The following is a 16669-nucleotide window of genomic DNA, read 5'->3' as shown; positions in this document are numbered from 1 at the left end:
ACTTCAACTTCAGGATTTCGTATACCGACAGGACGGGAGACAGAGAGTCATATGATACCAACAGCCACATGACCGATGACTCTTTAAATTTTTGGAACCTCCTGTACATTTATACCGCTTTACCTCACAACTTTTGGGCTCTTACCTATCAGCATGGGGAGAAGCAGACTATTTTGTTTGGGTGATTGGAGGGCGTCCTCTTCTGACATCAAAGAAGAGGAGTTTGAAAGGCCGCCCCCCCGATGGGGGGTTATGTTGCTCAGGGAGGCATGTTATGAAAGTGCATTCTCTTTTTTGCTTCTTAAAGAAAGCGTTTCACAAGAAGCACAAAAGACGGAGTTGGTCAACCCATTACAGATATACATTTATTGGTGGTGTTTTGTTTTCTTGTTGGGCATTGAGTGTTCTGTAGAACAGATAGAATGGAAAATAGAAGTCTTCCTCTCCACAGAGGGGAACTTTTCAACTTTTCACTAGACGGGACCGTAAAGTCCTTGCGTTTCTTGAAGTGCAGCTTGCGGTGTCACTGGTTACTGATTTGCTGAGAACGAGGAGGCCTGACATAGTTCTCTTCTATTCTGTTCTACAAGAATAGGCCAGAGGTGTGACCTCGTGTGCCCAGATTCCTGATTTGACCATCTGGAGCCATTTTTGGCGTGGGCACTGGTCAGAAATGGTGCTGAGCTTATTAGCGTAGAATCACATGCATTTGACGGCGCCATGACGACAGTGGGTGTCGATGCCGATGAGTAGCTACAGAGCTATTGTAGCTTTCTATGCTCTAAAGATTCTAGCCACAATGACCCCAACAGACAGGATCACTTTGGAAAAGAGGACACATATCCAGACCGACAGCGACGGGTGGCTGCCTGTCCAGGATGATTCGGATTCGGAATTGTCCAATGCAAGGAAGGAGAAGGGACACATCAGCTCCAGAAAGTCAACTTATCGTGGGGTGGTTAGAAACTGGAAATCTGGTCTGTGATGCACAGAGAAGGAGCGATGAGGAAATGTGGCTGCTTCGATTGTGGCCGATGATAGGACCGTTAGGGGAGCTGTGGTGGAGCTGGTGCTTTGGGCAGGCCAATGGGAGGAGCGCCCGTTCCCGTTGCTGTGGCGTGACGACTATCCGTGCGATGCAATGCTCCTCCGTTTTGCCAGCGTCCCACATTTGGGCCTATGACGATATCAAGGATGGATGATGCACTAGCCACATCTTCCAAGGATGTTTTGCTCGGGTTTTGCTTTGCCTTGCCTCTGTGTTGCTGGGAGCTCATTCCGTTCAGGAGGCAACGCTCCACCTGGGTTAGTGCAGAGAGCTAGGCATACCTAGATACAGTACCGTAGCTACCTAGTCCAAACAGTCCGAAACGGGGTGCATCACGTCTAGAAAGTACCTACCGGTACACTACTGTCTGTCCGTATCATAGCACAAGAGCAGCACGCACACACAAATTCTAGCACGCGCTGCCCTTGCCCGTTCCCGTTGTGTGTCTGTGTGTGTGTGGTGCAATCCAGTCCATTACGGTGCCTAGCTACCTATTGCCCACCCGCATACCTCCTACAGTAATAAATTATTCTTCCCTCTGATCCGGCTTTGCTTGCCCCCTTTGCACTCCCCGACAACAACGTCATCTCCCTACTTACCTACCTCATCCCATACCCTTCAGCCTCAGTCCTACAAAAGCCACAGAGCTCTTTCTCTCTCCAACAAAGCACAAAAAGCTTCATACCCAGATCATCGTCATCTTGTCTGTACTCATCAGCTGCTCTGCTTCTGCCTCCTGCTTTGGATCGCCTCTGCCTCTGATCAGGAAATCGTCCAGATTGTAGCCCCGTGCGACAGGCCCCCCCAAAAAAACCCACACACACACAACCACCGTCTCCTATTACTGCCGTGACAGCATCATCATCATCACCCACCACATTCGCAATGGCCGACAGCGCTGATACTGCTCCCGCCGTCAATGGCGGCTCTGGCGTCGACTCTCTCAAGACCAGTAAGGTACGTTTTCCCCCCATGCTAGCATCTCCTTGCTTGGTGATTCGGTGCTCGTGCACCTCTTGACAGCTGTCCAAGCTAACTGGCCTTCAGTGTTTCAACCTTCTTGATCCGATTTGATTTACCCGAGACCATCCACGATAGCTGACTGCCATCCTGCAGATGCCCAGGTTGCTTTTGACACGGTTGCCAACGGTATGTGGTGCCCTTTCATTCCTGTAGCCTTTTCGACGCTCGTCACGCATTTCCGAAATACTGACATCATGTGCTCCCCCCAGGCCCCGTTGCCCAGAACGTCAAGGACCAACACCAGAAGACCGCCAACGAGTTCTCCAACCTCGCTGCTGCCCGTCAGACTCCTGCCAACCCTGCTGCCACCGGCCAGCCCTTGACCCATTACCACTCCTTCTTCTCGGAGCTGCTGTCATGGAACAACCCTCGTGCGTATCTCCAAAGCCTGTCCTCGTTCAGAGACAACGTGCTGATAAGAGATTGACAGGTGCCTCCGCCATCGCGTATGCTGCCATTGTCAGCTTCATCTTCGCAGTTCGATATCTTGACGTTCTCCGATGGGGCTTCAAGCTCACCTGGATGGTTCTGGGCGTCACCATCGCCGCCGAGCTCGCCGGTAAGACCGTCATGAACACCGGCATCGCGAGCCAGCTCCGCCCCCGCAAGTACTACACCATCCCGCGTGAGACTCTGGATGCCGCTATTGGCGATGTCCACGAGCTTATCAACTTCGCGGTCATCGAGTCTCAGCGCATTCTGTTCGCCGAGAACATCTGGGCCTCCGTCTCTGTACGTTTAAACCCCCATCAGCCCATAATTACCACTGCTACTTTCCATGGCCGTTTCTAATTATCCATTCAGGTCTGTGTCAGCGCCTTCCTTGCCTACTGGCTCGTCAAGATCGTCCCATACTGGGGTCTTGCTCTGATTGCTGCCACCACCCTCTTCACTGTGCCTCTGATCTACACCTCTAACCAGGAGCTCATCGACCAGCAACTGAGGCAGGCGTCCGACATCTTTGATGCCCAGACCCACCAGCTCCGCGAGGTCGCTGGCAAGCACACTGCCCATGCCACTGAGCTGACCAAGCAGTACATGGGTGACTACACCGCCAAGGCCCAGTCTATGCTCCGTGGCCGATCTGCCTCTCCCGAGGTGAGCGCGAAGCCCGCTGTTAGAGACACGGACTTCCCCGCTGCTCCGACCAACGAGTTCAAGGCTCACGAGGAGCCTGCCGTCAAGAGCGAGCAGGAGCCTCTGATCGCCACCTAAGCGAGCCCTCGAGCCGACCAACCACCTTCTCGAGACTTGCCTCAAACACACCTTTTCATTTCGGCTGGCCACTCCATTCCCCTGGATTGACGACTTTTCATGGCATAGATTACGATATGAGCTTTTCGTTTCTTCTAGATGGAGGCCGAGGCTGAATGACACAAACGAATTGGTAGTAAATGGACAACGGCGTGTGGACATCGAATTTCTCTACTTTTTTCTTCCGAGACTGATAATCACCCATTATTCAGGGTTGGAGGATGTATGTGATACGATACGAGTAAAGTGAAGTGAGTGAGTGAGTGAGTGAGTTCACTAGATTGTAGGAGCTTTGCATTCAGGGGACAGGACAAGATGTTGGTGGAGAGCGGAGGAGGGGGACCTGTTTTTATGAGTTTCTGGAGGACAAGGAAAGGCTTCTCTACGGGGGAGGTCTTTCAAGGCATGAACGAACGACTGAGAGGAAACAACGAGAACAGCTTTCGTGGGATCCCGCATAGGCGTTTATTTCAATCAACTTCAGTGTTCATCTCATCCATAACAATCCGTGATCTCTCGAGCATGCTATATTAATAGTCACTTCTCTTTCTACCGGAGCCCGCCCAGTGCACTAGAATACTGTACTCTTTCTTCCCTCGTCGGATCAAGCGATCCGAATACTTGTTGAGTGCTCAAGTTTGATACTAGTCAAAGACGCAATGCCGAGTTGTCATTTCAACGCCACGAATAAACGTATCAGGTTGCAAGATTTCAGCTATCGTGATATTGCAGACCATTCCTGCTGTCACTAGAAGCGGTTTTCATGATGATCAGAGATGCATTGAGCCGGGCTGACTCTTCACTTAGGAGGGTCATTTCGAGCATGTATTTTAAGAAATGTTGATGGTATTCGACAACTATTACATGTAGACTAACTCATCAAAGCCGCGAAAAAAAGAAAAAAGGCTGTGTCCCAAACGTAACGCATCCGTAACCAGATTCGGAATCTTCAACTATCGTACATGAGTAGGGTAGCCCGGCCGGGCTTCCGTTTCCCAGGTCCAAAATGCCCATATTAAGCAAAAATCCTATTCCATGGACTGCCATCATGACTCGTTGGACTAGTCACTGTCATCCATGGCGTAGACATCACTCTCTTCGTCATCGTTGTCATCCATCACCAAAGAGTCTTCCTCATCGTCGTCAATGTAGATTGGCTTAGCCTTGGTCACTGTAGCAGCACGAGCCGGTCGTCCCCTGGCCTTGGGCACGACAGGTGAAGGCGGCTCTTCCATGGCAACATCATCGTCATCCTCGTCATCGCTGAAGAAAGTCTTCTTTGGCTTGGAGGCCTTCTTCGCCGCGTACGCCTTGGCGGCAGGAGACAGGTGCGCAGGCTTAGACTTGACTGGCTCTGCAGTCTTAGTCTTATTCTTCGTACCCGCAGGTCGGCCACGTCCCTTCTTTGCAGCAGGGACGACGCTAAGCGGTGCCTTTGAGATGGCGGCAGAGGAGGATGATGCCTTTGCAGTCTTGGTAACCTTGGTCACTACCGGAAGATCATCGTCAGACAGGAAGCTGTCCACGTCGTCCTTCTTTGGACTCTTGGCCGGCGATGAACGAGCAAGCATCTCGTAGTTTGTATCGTCATGGCTGTCAAAGTCAAATGTCCGGGAAGGCTTAGGCTTTAGGCCCCTTGACAAACCATTGGCCGCCGCGTTTCCATGACTGGATTCGGGGCGTGACATGGCAAACAAACTAAGTCTGCCGTTGGCTGTATTCGTCGCTGGCTCTCCGATGCCTCGAACCATAGCACCGACATCACCAAGCATCTTGTCGTCATCATCACTCTCAGAGTCGTCGTCGTCCATGACCCAAGTCTTCGCTTTCGATGCGGCAGCACGCTTTGTACGTCCGTTGCCGGCATCTTCGGCTGCTGGCGCTGCAGGTACGTCTGAGACAGATTCTGCTGGAGAAGGCTTTTTAGCGGGCTTCTTGCTGAGAGCGGCGTAGTCATCGTCAGAGAAGTCTGATGCCGGCTCTGGTGGGTCGGAGGCGCCGTCATGGCCAACTGTGTTGGTTGCGGGCTTAGCTTTGGGCTTGCCTCCAAATATGGTGGCAAAGCGCTCATGAGCCTTTGGCTCGACCTTGACGACAGCCTTGGCAGCTTTGGCAGTGGCCTTGGGCTTGGTAGGGTTGTAGTCATCATCGTCTCGGGCGCGACGTCCCTTGCCGGCACCAATCTTCTTGGAGACGCGACGTCCCATCCGGCGGATACTGGTCTGAATCTCGGCATCCAATGCAACCTGGGTGTGCCATTCAGCAAGGAAGGCATCTAGATCGTTGCACCAAAGATCCTTCTCGCTAAGGCATTCGAGGTCATCATGCTCGGCCTTCTTCGCTGCGATCTGCTTCTTCAGACGTTCCAGGCGCTCCATGGTCAACGCCCAAATCGGCATCTGTAATATCAAAGTTAGCCTCGATGCGAGGAGAAACATATAACAGATCGTTCTTACCGAGAGGAGATAATCGTAGTCTCGCGTTCCACCATCATTTTCGATTTCCTCGGCGTCAGCTTCATCTTGATCGAGGTCCTCGTCCGTTGAGCGTGCTTTCTTGGCATCTTCGCCCTTGGGGAACGCCTCGTATTTCCTATCTCGAAGCTCTTGGACCAACACAGCTTTCTTCTTCTTGGAGACTATAAGCTTGTTGTCGATAATCTCCTCGATGAAGCGAGCTTGATTCTTCAATTTTCTATAATCAGCATGATATACCTTAAGCCAGTGGGCCTATCACGAGTATTAGCAAAATTGCATCCGAATAGGTCAGTAGTAAGTCTACCTTTCGCTGAGTATAGTAATCCATACGGTATACGTAGTATTCCTCGAGGATATCCTCCACCTTCTCATACTTCCGAATTTGACCGTTGGTGTCAAACGCAACAAGGTTGGTCGTATTGATAGCCTTGTTGAGCTTGAAGCGGTCAAGCAATCCCTCGTCAAGCGCAGCTTTCATGTGCTTCTCTTCCATCTGGATGACAAAATGGACATTTTTATGGTCGTTGAACTCCTTGTAATCCTTGATGAAAGATGGCGACTTTTCGGCGCGAATAATCTCCTCGAGTCTCGATTTGAAGTCATCAGTCCACATGCGGATGGGAAGCTCAGTGATGATAACTTCATTGGGGTTTTTGTCATCCTGGAAAGCAATACCATTGAACTTAAACTTGCCCGTCCCATCAGGCTCAGCTGTACCCTTCCAGCCTCGCCACCAGGGCGTCATAGTCTCAAAGGGCTTCTCCTCATCATCGCCATCCACGAGTCTGCCCATGCGTCTCTTCAGATTTCGCACAATATCCTCGGGGTGGTAATTAGGGATAGATGTGCTCCAGCCAGTGCCAATACCATCTGCTCCATTGACAAGAACCATTGGAATCACAGGCACGTATATCTTTGGCTCGATCATCTTTCCATCTTCATACTGAGCTTCCAAGTTCGGCTCGTCCAAGGATGAAAAGATGCGACGCGCGAAAGGAGATAGGCGAGTATAGATGTATCGAGCACTGGCGGCATCAGAACCACCTTGAAGACGAGAACCGAAGTTACCACTAGGTTCAAGGCAAGTGACGTTGTTAGACCCAACAAAGTTTTGCGCCAGGCCAATGATGGTTTGTTGCAGAGAAGCTTCACCGTGGTGGTAGGACGTTTCTCCGGAAACATAACCAGCCAACTCAACAACCTTTTGATCCTTTACCAAGTTGCGCTTGAAGCACGCGTAGATGACTTTTCGTTGACCAGGCTTCAGACCATCAATTACTGACGGAATTGAGCGCATGTTGTCAGCCATGCTGAAAAGGATGAGCTCCCTGTTGACGAAATCCGTATATGTGATTTGTTTTGTGGAATGATCAAGGAAGGTTCCAGGGATGAAATTTCCTAGCCACTCTTTTCTGGCATCAGCCTTCTTCTTGGAGAAGGCGAGATCGAAGAGGTCTGCCTCGTCGGGCCTCATGACATCGAATTCCTTCAAGTGTTCATCGAGATTAGTGAAGTAGACTTGGGCATCTTCGTTGGAACTAGTTCCCAGTCCCTTGAAGTACTTGTAATGCCATCGCTTAATTTCACTGTTGTGTGCCTCCTTCCACTCCTCGTATTGAGGTAGAGTGAAAAATGACTTCAGCTTCTGAGGCTTCTTCGGATTAGAGCCCTGCCAGACCTTCACAACAGGAGTGATGAATTCTCGGAAGAAATCTGGGATCTGAAGAAGGGATGGAAATTGGACTTGGAGGAAATTGATGAGAAGACCCTTGATATGACTACCGTCATGATCCTGATCAGCCATGATCATCAGATGACCGTATCTGAGGCCCTTGGTGTCGGTGTACACCTGCTTGTGCTTCAGACCCAGGAACTGCTTGATGTTCTGGATTTCCTTGTTTTTGGTAATCTGGTCGAGTGATGCATCACGAACATTCAACATCTTTCCTCGAAGGGGGAAGACACCGATTCGATCAGGATCAAGGACAGCACGACCCGCCACAGCCAAAGCCCTGGCGGAGTCACCTTCAGTGAGAATGAGGGTACACTCATGACCATATCTTGTCCCTGCCAAGTTGGCATCGACAAGCTTGTCGTTGCTTATACGAGAGCGCTTGTTTCCATCACTCTTTGCCATCATCTTGTCTGCCTTCTTCTCGGCGAAATGAATGATGTTTTCGATAGCATCAGTCGACCGGATCTTCTTGATGAAGGCATCCGTCAGCTCGCACTTGCTTCCAAATGCGCTCTTCTTGGTTGTCAACTGCTCCTTGGTCTGAGACGTGAAGGCTGGGTTATCAACCAAGCAGTTGACGAAGATGAAAATGTGATTACGTATATGATTGAGCTTGAGGTTGTGACCCTTCATCTTCTTCCCGAGATCCTTCAGCAGCGCCTCGCAGATCTGATCTGCGATATAGTTGACGTGGGTGCCGCCAGATGTGGTAGCGATTGAGTTTACGAATGATACCTGTTGGAAAGACCCATCTGACACAGTGAAACCAATCTGCCAGCGTTCGTGTGCCTTTGTGTCTTCAAAGTGAACCGTCGCGACAGGGGGCTGTTCGCCCTCACCTTGATCGCCACGCTCCTTGGCAATCGCCTTGGCGTACATCTCACAGTATTTCTTGAAGTTATTGGTCTTCAATTGTTCGCCGTTGAGGTGAACCTTCACGCCCGTGACTGTGCCAGCCAGATCATAGACTCTGCGGATGATGAGTGACTCGAGGTCATCGTCGATGCCATCTGGCATGCCAAATCTGTTGAAGTCGGCCTTGAAGTACACCCTAACAAAGTCCTTAGACTTGTTTGAAGTGATTTTAGGTTTGCCGACTTTGCTCATATTGTCTGTCCAAACCTGTTTATAACGCTTTCCATTCGAGGAATCCTGGGTCTCGACGCTGAACTCAGTACTGAAAACGTTACAGAGCTTGGCACCGTAACCGTTACGACCACCAACAGTCTTCTTTTCGTTGTCGTCGTAATTGGAGCCAGTGAGGAGATGACCGAAGACCATCTCCGGGATATATATCTTCTCCTTCTGATGAATTTCCACCGGAATGCCCTTTCCGTCATTCTCGACGGTGATCTCTCCGGCCTCTCGATTGATGGTGACTTTGATGTAGCTCATCGTAGAGTCACGCTGCTTGTTGTCGGCCGCGTTGACCAAGATTTCGTCGAAGATCTTGTACAGACCGGGCACGAAGGAGATCTTTCGGTTGGCCATCAAGTTTGTCTCCTTGTCGAACACCCACATCTGTTGCTCGATGCGTTCAACCGAGCCGATGTACGTATCGGGACGCTTGAGGATATGCTCAAGTTGAGTGAGCTTCTGGTAGGTCTCCGTTGCCGACTTCTTCTGCTTCGGCTCCGAAGGGCCATCGACGTGCATGAAACTGTCGTTTTCAATCTCGGCCAGAGGCTTCCCGCTAGATTTCTTTGCAGCAGGTGCCTTCTTCTGCTTCTTTGAGCTGGGAGGAGTGTGCGACAGGTCACTCTCTCCATCCCTAAACATGTCGTCGTCGTCATCATCGCTCTCTGGCTTAGGTCTCTTCTTCACCGCCGGCTTCGTCTTGAGCGTCGTTGTTGGCGCCATCTTGTTCGGCACAGCTCGAGCGAGCGGGCTCGATAGAGTTTTGCTCGAAAGGTTGCCAACTTGATGTGCAGGTTGTCGCGAGATTGACGAAAAGATGTTTGTTTTGGTCTAGTCTGGAGAATGGGCGCGGGGGAAGAGCAGGGAGGGGATGTCAACAATGCGTGTCACTCTCTCCGGCACTGACAGACAGTGGCGGCTACCCTCGACGCGTCTCAAAATTCCGTCCTTCAAAGGTTCCCTGCCTTGGTAGTCTGGAACTAGAGCGAATTAGGAAAGGGCTGACCGCGGGCCCTTAGAAGATCAGGTACGCGTCGATGCTTACTTGAGTCACGTGCCCCTACCGCCCCATAGTCGTCGGCCTATGCCTTCCCGCGGCTGCCACCTGCTAGCTCTGTTATTGTGGCTTATGTGGCTTGACACCCCCTGCCGAGACCACAACACAAAGCTAAGGGAGCCAGTAAACAACCCTCCAACTCTAGATCAGCAGCACAGAATGACCCGTTATCACTCTGACCTTGTGGTGAGGTAATCACCCCTTTTCTAGTGTGTACTGGTGTGCCTCCCGTATTGCTCTTGCTGGACTTCCAGCATTCTTCGGTGGCTTCTGTGCTTCCAGGTTGTTTGACCAAATGCTAATAGGTGCCGTTGCTTCCCCCTCTCTTTGCGGACAATCGCACAAGATCAACAACCAGCGTGATACCCGTCCATCTCCCCTCACTGTTGCCTCAAGGAGGGTTAGACAGTCAGGCTGGATTCAGATGATGATTCTCAATTGGTTGTTGCGTGTCGTGTACAAACTGATGTAGTGCCAATGCCTTAGAGTTGTTTCGTGATGAGCTTTTGTTCTCAGGTAAGCCGATGTTTGAAGACATCATCTTATCAGATATGGGCGTGAGATTTATTCTGCTGCTCGCAAAGCGTTTTGAGATGCGTCTCTTTGGCCGATCTGCAGTTTCTGTGCCTCACTTGGAGGCATGTAGCACCGTCTACACCCATGCTGAGCCATCTGGCCTTCCCCGTTCCCGCCATCACACATCTTCCCTTGGGCGACCACCCCGAGCTTCAGTGGTTCCACTGGTGCACGCGGCGGGCATCTTCTGCATAACATCCATGCGGTACGATTGCCGTTTCCTCCTCCCGAAAGTGAGAGGGAGGAAATTTCCCGAAGTCGATGCGTACAGCCGTGGCTACTCCCACTGGTAACACGGCGCAGCGTCCAGATGCTGCCAATATTTCACTTGCCTGTCAACCTCATGCTGTGTGACAAAAACAACTGTACAATCATCTGAAACCTTGTCCGGAACCCCAGAAACTCTCTGGTGACGACCGGCCAGGCGTGTCAATCGTGGGGGCCACCGCCATATGCAGCCCACAGACGTTCTGGAAAGGTCTCAATAGGGTGTCATTCGAGTTCTCGGTACATCACCATTCGCACACTTCCGTCTGATGGTGCGTTGTCGAAGAGCCATCGCATCGAGACAGAGCAGGATCCAAACAGATTCGATAGGTCCCGAAGCTCTTCCACAATGAGACCCTTATGAGAGTAGAAGCATGAAGAACGAGCGAAATCATGAGATCTGACTGTTGTCCATGGGGACCTTTCTACGCCGTTGATGGCTTCGACAGACCTCATTACACCGCATTGGGCTAGGAGCACGGCCATCTCCCTCCGTTCAAGGCACATTTTAAGTCTAGTATGTACTTTATTACTGCCAATTTGGTAGCCTCTCCTGTCACGGCGTCCGTTTGTGGCTCTGCATTGGCCATACCATGTCCTGCCTCCAGGCAAGGTAGCGGCGCCGTGGCCCCTTGAAATGCGGATGGCTGCAGAACTCATCGCGGCGGGATCACACGCCATGGATTGTACCAGGGGCACAGTTGACTCGAGGCCAGAATGCTCTAATGTTGAGTCTCATCGATCTACCCTGCCGTCCTTCCCACCCCAGCCAGGATAGTTAGTATGCTGATACCATCCATTACCGGAGGATCTACCGATCTTCCGAGAGTGCATCTTCATTAATTTATTCATCTAACAACGCCACCGACGTTTAAGGGGTAGCCGTACTGTTGCCAGCCCAGCGAAGCTCTCCTTTCTTATGTTGTTATCCTTTGGCAATCGTTGTGACAGACCGCCGGGATACCTACCTTGGTTTCCATTGCTACAGGAAAGAAGACAGGCCTTCAAGGATGACCAAGTGGTCGGCCGCTTGAGTTGAGCACAAGCTCTGTGTAGCATTTCGGACATTTTCTGCTTGTACACGCCAAAGCTCGTGGGGAAACATGCTTTGGTGCTCTGACAGCTGCAGCTTCCAAAGAAGGATGTACCCAGCGTCAATGGACAATCCCGGGCTAGCTTCTGGAACACGTTCAGAACTTTCTTGACGAGGGCCACTTTCTTATGGATCAAGTCGGTTATGCGCAGGAGCTTTCCGAAGAGAAAAGCAGATGAGAACATTCGCCTTTTGAGCGGTCAGGCCGAACGACAGAAAACCTGCAGGTGGTCCTTCATCTTCTGTACCGAAGCTTGTGGAGAACAAGGAGTCATGCTCTTCTTCTGCCAGGATGGTGTGTTTCCCTTCATCTCAACTATGCATAGGTGTGGGCAAAGTGACCACGTGTGTCGAGTCAAGCAAGCCTTCATACCTAGGATATCCAGGGCATGACATACCTTTTCTTTGTCGTACTCCTTCTCAGAAAGCCGTCTAGCATGGTAACTAGACGGCACCTCATGCAGGCTGCCGCCAGCCTGCTTTCTGTCAAAGCTCCTCTGTGCATTCTTCAAACAAGCCAATGACACTGTTTGGCTCTCCATGGGTACCAATCTGTAGTGTCAAACTCATCCGTGGTTTCTACGCCCACACACATCCGCTGCGTCATGCAGTCGCCTGTGCTCACCCCTTTTGGGCCAACAGCCAATCTTGGTGAAATCTACTGAAACTTACCACACCTCAGCCTTGGGAATCATCCCCACAAGCGTACTGTTTACGGGCTTCAAGTTCGGGTTCAGTGTCGATGTGCTGTGAGGCAACAGATCAGTGAGAAATTCAGGAAAAGAAGCCCCTGCCACGGAGTTGTTTGACAATTCGGCCTCCTGATGCTGAAGCAATGCCTCCAGGGAGGGAACACTGGCCACCACCTCTTTCTCACATTAGCTCAAGATCATCCGCCGGCATCGTAGCGATTTGGATCAGCTGGCCTCGTCCCTGCCTCGCTCTCTCCGGTCAGTAATCAGTTTGTGGCTTACCACTCGACCCCCGAAAAGAGCGGTGGGCCTACCAAACGACCATCTCTACGCTCAGAGGTCGATTCCAAGACACCGCGAACAAAGACACTGCACCGAGAACATTACCGATAGTGTTGACACGGAGCCCGACACCTGGATTGCAGACAGCTGCATGGTTAGGCTCAAGAAAGTAAAAGAGGCCTTCTCGGTTCCTTGTCCAGGCCACCACCAGTCTTGCCGACAGCGAGGAATATTGCATTTGCTTTGCTGTTTGCCGATTGAAAAGGGTTTGGCTTGCCTTGACGTGCTATTTGTTTCCCTTCAACTTGCTGCAAGCACTGTCTGAGTTATTACCACCGGTCCCCGTCCATCCATCTCGGCCCTCCATCGATACCGATCTTCTCGTTCCGCAGTCGTAATACTATCTTCGAGACATCTCCACTCGACTACACCGCCATGTTATCGCTGGCATCGCTTCTTAACCCAGCCCCTCCTGGGCCACCGATCTCTCGGTTCCGTTCAAGTCCAGCCTCACCATCCCCAGTTTCTCCTTACGCAGACGACTACTCCAGGATCATGGAACGACACCTCTTAGCCAAACAGAGCATGGCAGGCAAGGACTCTGAAGTCTTCACCAAATCCAAGGCCAAGGGTTCTGTGAACTTCCGACCATTCGAAGACCTCGACGAGATCTTCCTCCGAGAAGTGAGGAAGTTCCAAGTCTACCCGTTCGGCAAGATCCAGGACTTCTGCCGTCATATTCCATACAACAGCGGCAAGAAGGACTTCTATGAGAAGACTGGTCGCGAGAGCTTCGAAGGTCGAGATTCCCTTGTCTTTCTATTTGCATCCTCTGGCCATATCTGACTTGTTTGTGTAGTGTTCCAATACGTCTTCAAGGTTCCTGAAGATGACGCCGAATATACTGTAATGTGGGACTACAATGTTGGCCTCGTTCGAATGACTCCTTTCTTCAAATGCTGCAAATACTCGAAGGTGTGTTGTCGCAGTCCTTCAACACCTCCTACCATTGCTGACTTCGAGACAGACAATGCCAGCGAAGATGCTTAACATGAACCAGGGTCTCCGAGACATCACTCATAGCATCACTGGAGGCTCAATCATGGCCCAGGGTAAGCACAACCTGGTTAGCAACACCCCAAACTTATCAGGCTAACAAGCTCCAACTACCAGGATATTGGATGCCATATGCCTGTGCAAAGGCCATCTGTGCAACCTTCTGCCAACCCATTGCAGGGGCTCTGATACCAATCTTCGGACCCGATTTCCCTTCCCAATGCGTCCCCGTGGATGCTCCAGAGCATGGTCGCATGACAATCGACCCGGTTATCATATTAGATTCGACACGTGAAGCAGAAGCTTTCCGAAGAATGTACGCGGCCGTTCAACAGCCATATCAGGCACTTCCCAGTCCCACGAGCCTTCCTAGTCCAAGAAGCCCGCAACATATGGCTCGCTTGCCGCCCTTTGACTATGGTCAATCCCATCCTCGTTCGAAGCGGGTTCGTGAAATGGATAGTCCCGACAACAGCGGGGACGCATACTCAAGCCCCGAACTAGGCATGGGCAGGAGCAATGACAGGCATGGAAAGTATATGGTTTCTAACATCCAACCACTCCGCAACACTTCTGGGTGGACGGCTGCGAATCACACAAGCTATCATCACAATCGCGAGGCCAACTACTATGGTGCCGATCCCGAGCTCAGTGTTGTGCCTCGCACCGGTGGCATACATCATCGTGCTCTGCCAGCCCCTTCGACCCAGCTTTCATATTGGAGCGCAAAGCGCCCAGCCGAGGCCGAGGCCGATCACGACTACGATGCCGGCGAAAGCCAAAATGGAAGCAACAGTCCTACAAGCACCTCTCGAGGTGATGTCAAGGAGGAGTCGACGCATAGTGGTGTCGACAAGAATGCAGCCTACCTACTCATGCATCTCAGTGTCCGGGACAGACAGAAAGGAAAGGTCGATAAGAAAGAGACTCCTATGCAGTGTTCACCGCCCCTTAACGCCGAGCACAGAAGCAAGCGGCGTAGGGCAACATCGATGTGATTTGTTGATGCAGTATAAACTCCTGGCGGAGGGTCTTCCCTTGTCGAGAAGGCGTGTAATGGTGCACAGTTCACGGGTTTGCATGTCTTCCTTCGGTTTGGTTCGTTTGAAATCTATGAGTAAAATGATTGTTTCTTGTCGCATTTTCAACCTGGAGGGCATTACGGAGCGCAAGGAAAGGGAATAGGTTTCCGTACTTAATGCTATCGAATTAACGTAAATTGCATAATCACAACTCGGAAGGCTTTTCAATAGTGCTGATCTTCATGAAAGAGTAATCGATAGCCCTGCTCATTGTGGAAGCCGCCACGCCATGGTGATTTTGGGAAGGTCCAGGAATCTTCCTTGGTCTGCCGCTAATAGAGGAATTTTTATTCTCTTTACCACGTTACAAGGCATTTGTGTACCTAATCTCCCAAAGACGAATTGATGGTCTTCTTGCCCAGATAGCGAGGGCTCTAGCAACTGTAGTCTGGGATGCATCTTCCTCCGCAGACTTTGCACTTCTCGACCTAAAATAGCACAATGCCTTAGTGATGCTTTCACGACGTGCCCTTCAGCTCCGCCGCCTTCTTCGTCTTGAACTCTTGGACCCAGGCGTCTGCCTTCGCTTTTGGTACCACGAAGATTTTGACAACTTCATCTACCACCTCAACCTTGCCAGTTCCGAGCACCTTAAGCAGGGGGACTTTCTTGCCAACCTTGATCAAACCGCCAGCAAGTGTCTCCATGTAGCACTCCACCCCATTTGTCGTATACACCCCTTGAGTGTCCCAAGGTAGGGGAAACACATAGCCAAAGTGCTGCTCTAGGCTCTCCGTCTCGTTGAACGCCTTGATGAAGTCCGTCTCCAGATGCACCGGATACAGCAGAACAGTCGGAAAGCTCAGGCTACTCCTCGGATCGTCCGGGTCTGGCACGAGTTGCAACTTTGCGTCCTCCATCTCTGGTGGTTGATTTGTACTCCTGACCTTGATATTCCTTGCTTTGAGCGCAGCCTTCATGAGCATCTCGCGCCTCTTCTCCTTCGCTATCCTCGCATTCTCGATCTTTGCTTTGGCATCCATCTGCTCCGCCTTCTTAATGATCTCTGTCGCCACAGTCTTCAGCGCCGAGTTGTTCGCGTCTATCGCCAAGCCTCTCGCGCACGCATCATCCGCATCCGCAATGCGTCCCACCGCTAGCAACGCCTTCGCACTCCTGTAGTATGCCTTCAGGTTCTTCGGATTCAGCTGCAGCGCCCGCCCACAGTCGAGCCAGGCGCTCCGGTAGTTCTTGAGCTCGAGCTCGCACGCCGCCCTGTTGACATACAGAACCTCAAGCACGGCTTTCTGTTTGCGGATCTCCTCGGAATCGTCTCCATCCGGGTCTCCTTCTCGGGGCTTCTCGCCTTTCGCCCGCCTCCTCTCCTCGGTGACTACGATGGCGACTCCCTTGCCGTAAAATTCCTTGGCATCCGACCACTGCTTCACTTGAAAGCACTCGTTACCCTGCTCCTTGAAATTCACGGCATTCTCCAGCGACGTTCCCTCGTACGCTAGTGCCTGCAGCGCTGCGATGTCGTCGTTCTCCTCCAGCTCCGTCATGAACAGGGGCGACTTGTTCAGATCGGCCATAATCTCCGCCGCCGTCTTGCCGCTGTTGATTGCAAGCTGCGGAGGCAGCTCCGGGGCCATCGCTTGTGGCCTGGCATCTTGTGCTGGCTCTGCTGTCGCTTGGCTGGATTGTGATTTTGCTCCTTCTTCTGCGGCCTTTAGAGTGAGACCCTCCGTGCCATCAACGATCTCCTGCAGGCGCATTTTCACGAGTGTAGCGCTCGAAGTCTCGGAGAAATTGTCAAGACTTTTCTTCTCGGCGACGACCACACATGAATCTACTGTGAAGGCTGTATGTGATTTCGCGTAGCCTGTCTGGGTAGGTTCAATATCAGTAAATATTTTCAAGAGATTTGCCGCCGAGTATGTAGTAACTACT

The 16669-nt window shown here is 51.4% G+C and overlaps 4 protein-coding genes across 4 annotated transcripts; 2 read left to right on the top strand and 2 right to left on the bottom strand.

The window, feature by feature from the left end:
* Positions 1-1933: 1933 nt before the first annotated feature.
* UCRPA7_8098 (putative cell lysis protein) lies at positions 1934-3286 on the top strand (the record flags this gene model as incomplete). Its single annotated transcript, XM_007920617.1, has 5 exons — positions 1934-2005; positions 2173-2197; positions 2281-2442; positions 2502-2803; positions 2876-3286. 5 exons carry the CDS (start codon positions 1934-1936, stop codon positions 3284-3286), a joined length of 972 nt encoding a protein of 323 aa, XP_007918808.1.
* A 1100-nt stretch (positions 3287-4386) lies between these two features.
* Positions 4387-9397, bottom strand: UCRPA7_8097 (putative dna topoisomerase 2 protein; the record flags this gene model as incomplete). The annotated part of the gene is made up of 3 exons (XM_007920616.1): positions 4387-5724; positions 5782-6054; positions 6107-9397. The coding sequence occupies 3 exons, from the start codon at positions 9395-9397 to the stop codon at positions 4387-4389; spliced, it is 4902 nt and encodes a 1633-aa protein (XP_007918807.1).
* Positions 9398-13196: 3799 nt separating this feature from the next.
* Positions 13197-13797, top strand: UCRPA7_8096 (putative apses transcription factor xbp1 protein; the record flags this gene model as incomplete). The annotated part of the gene is made up of 3 exons (XM_007920615.1): positions 13197-13440; positions 13501-13616; positions 13669-13797. The coding sequence occupies 3 exons, from the start codon at positions 13197-13199 to the stop codon at positions 13795-13797; spliced, it is 489 nt and encodes a 162-aa protein (XP_007918806.1).
* A 1440-nt stretch (positions 13798-15237) lies between these two features.
* On the bottom strand, positions 15238-16494 carry UCRPA7_8095 (putative tpr repeat protein; the record flags this gene model as incomplete). Its single annotated transcript, XM_007920614.1, has 1 exon — positions 15238-16494. The coding sequence occupies one exon, from the start codon at positions 16492-16494 to the stop codon at positions 15238-15240; it is 1257 nt and encodes a 418-aa protein (XP_007918805.1).
* Positions 16495-16669: the final 175 nt, after the last annotated feature.

This window comes from Phaeoacremonium minimum (assembly GCF_000392275.1).
Source record: "Phaeoacremonium minimum UCRPA7 unplaced genomic scaffold PA7_03_scaffold_580, whole genome shotgun sequence".
Lineage (NCBI taxonomy): Eukaryota > Fungi > Ascomycota > Sordariomycetes > Togniniales > Togniniaceae > Phaeoacremonium > Phaeoacremonium minimum.
Note: the sequence above shows the minus strand (reverse complement) of the source record. Positions and strands in the feature narration are given on the sequence as shown.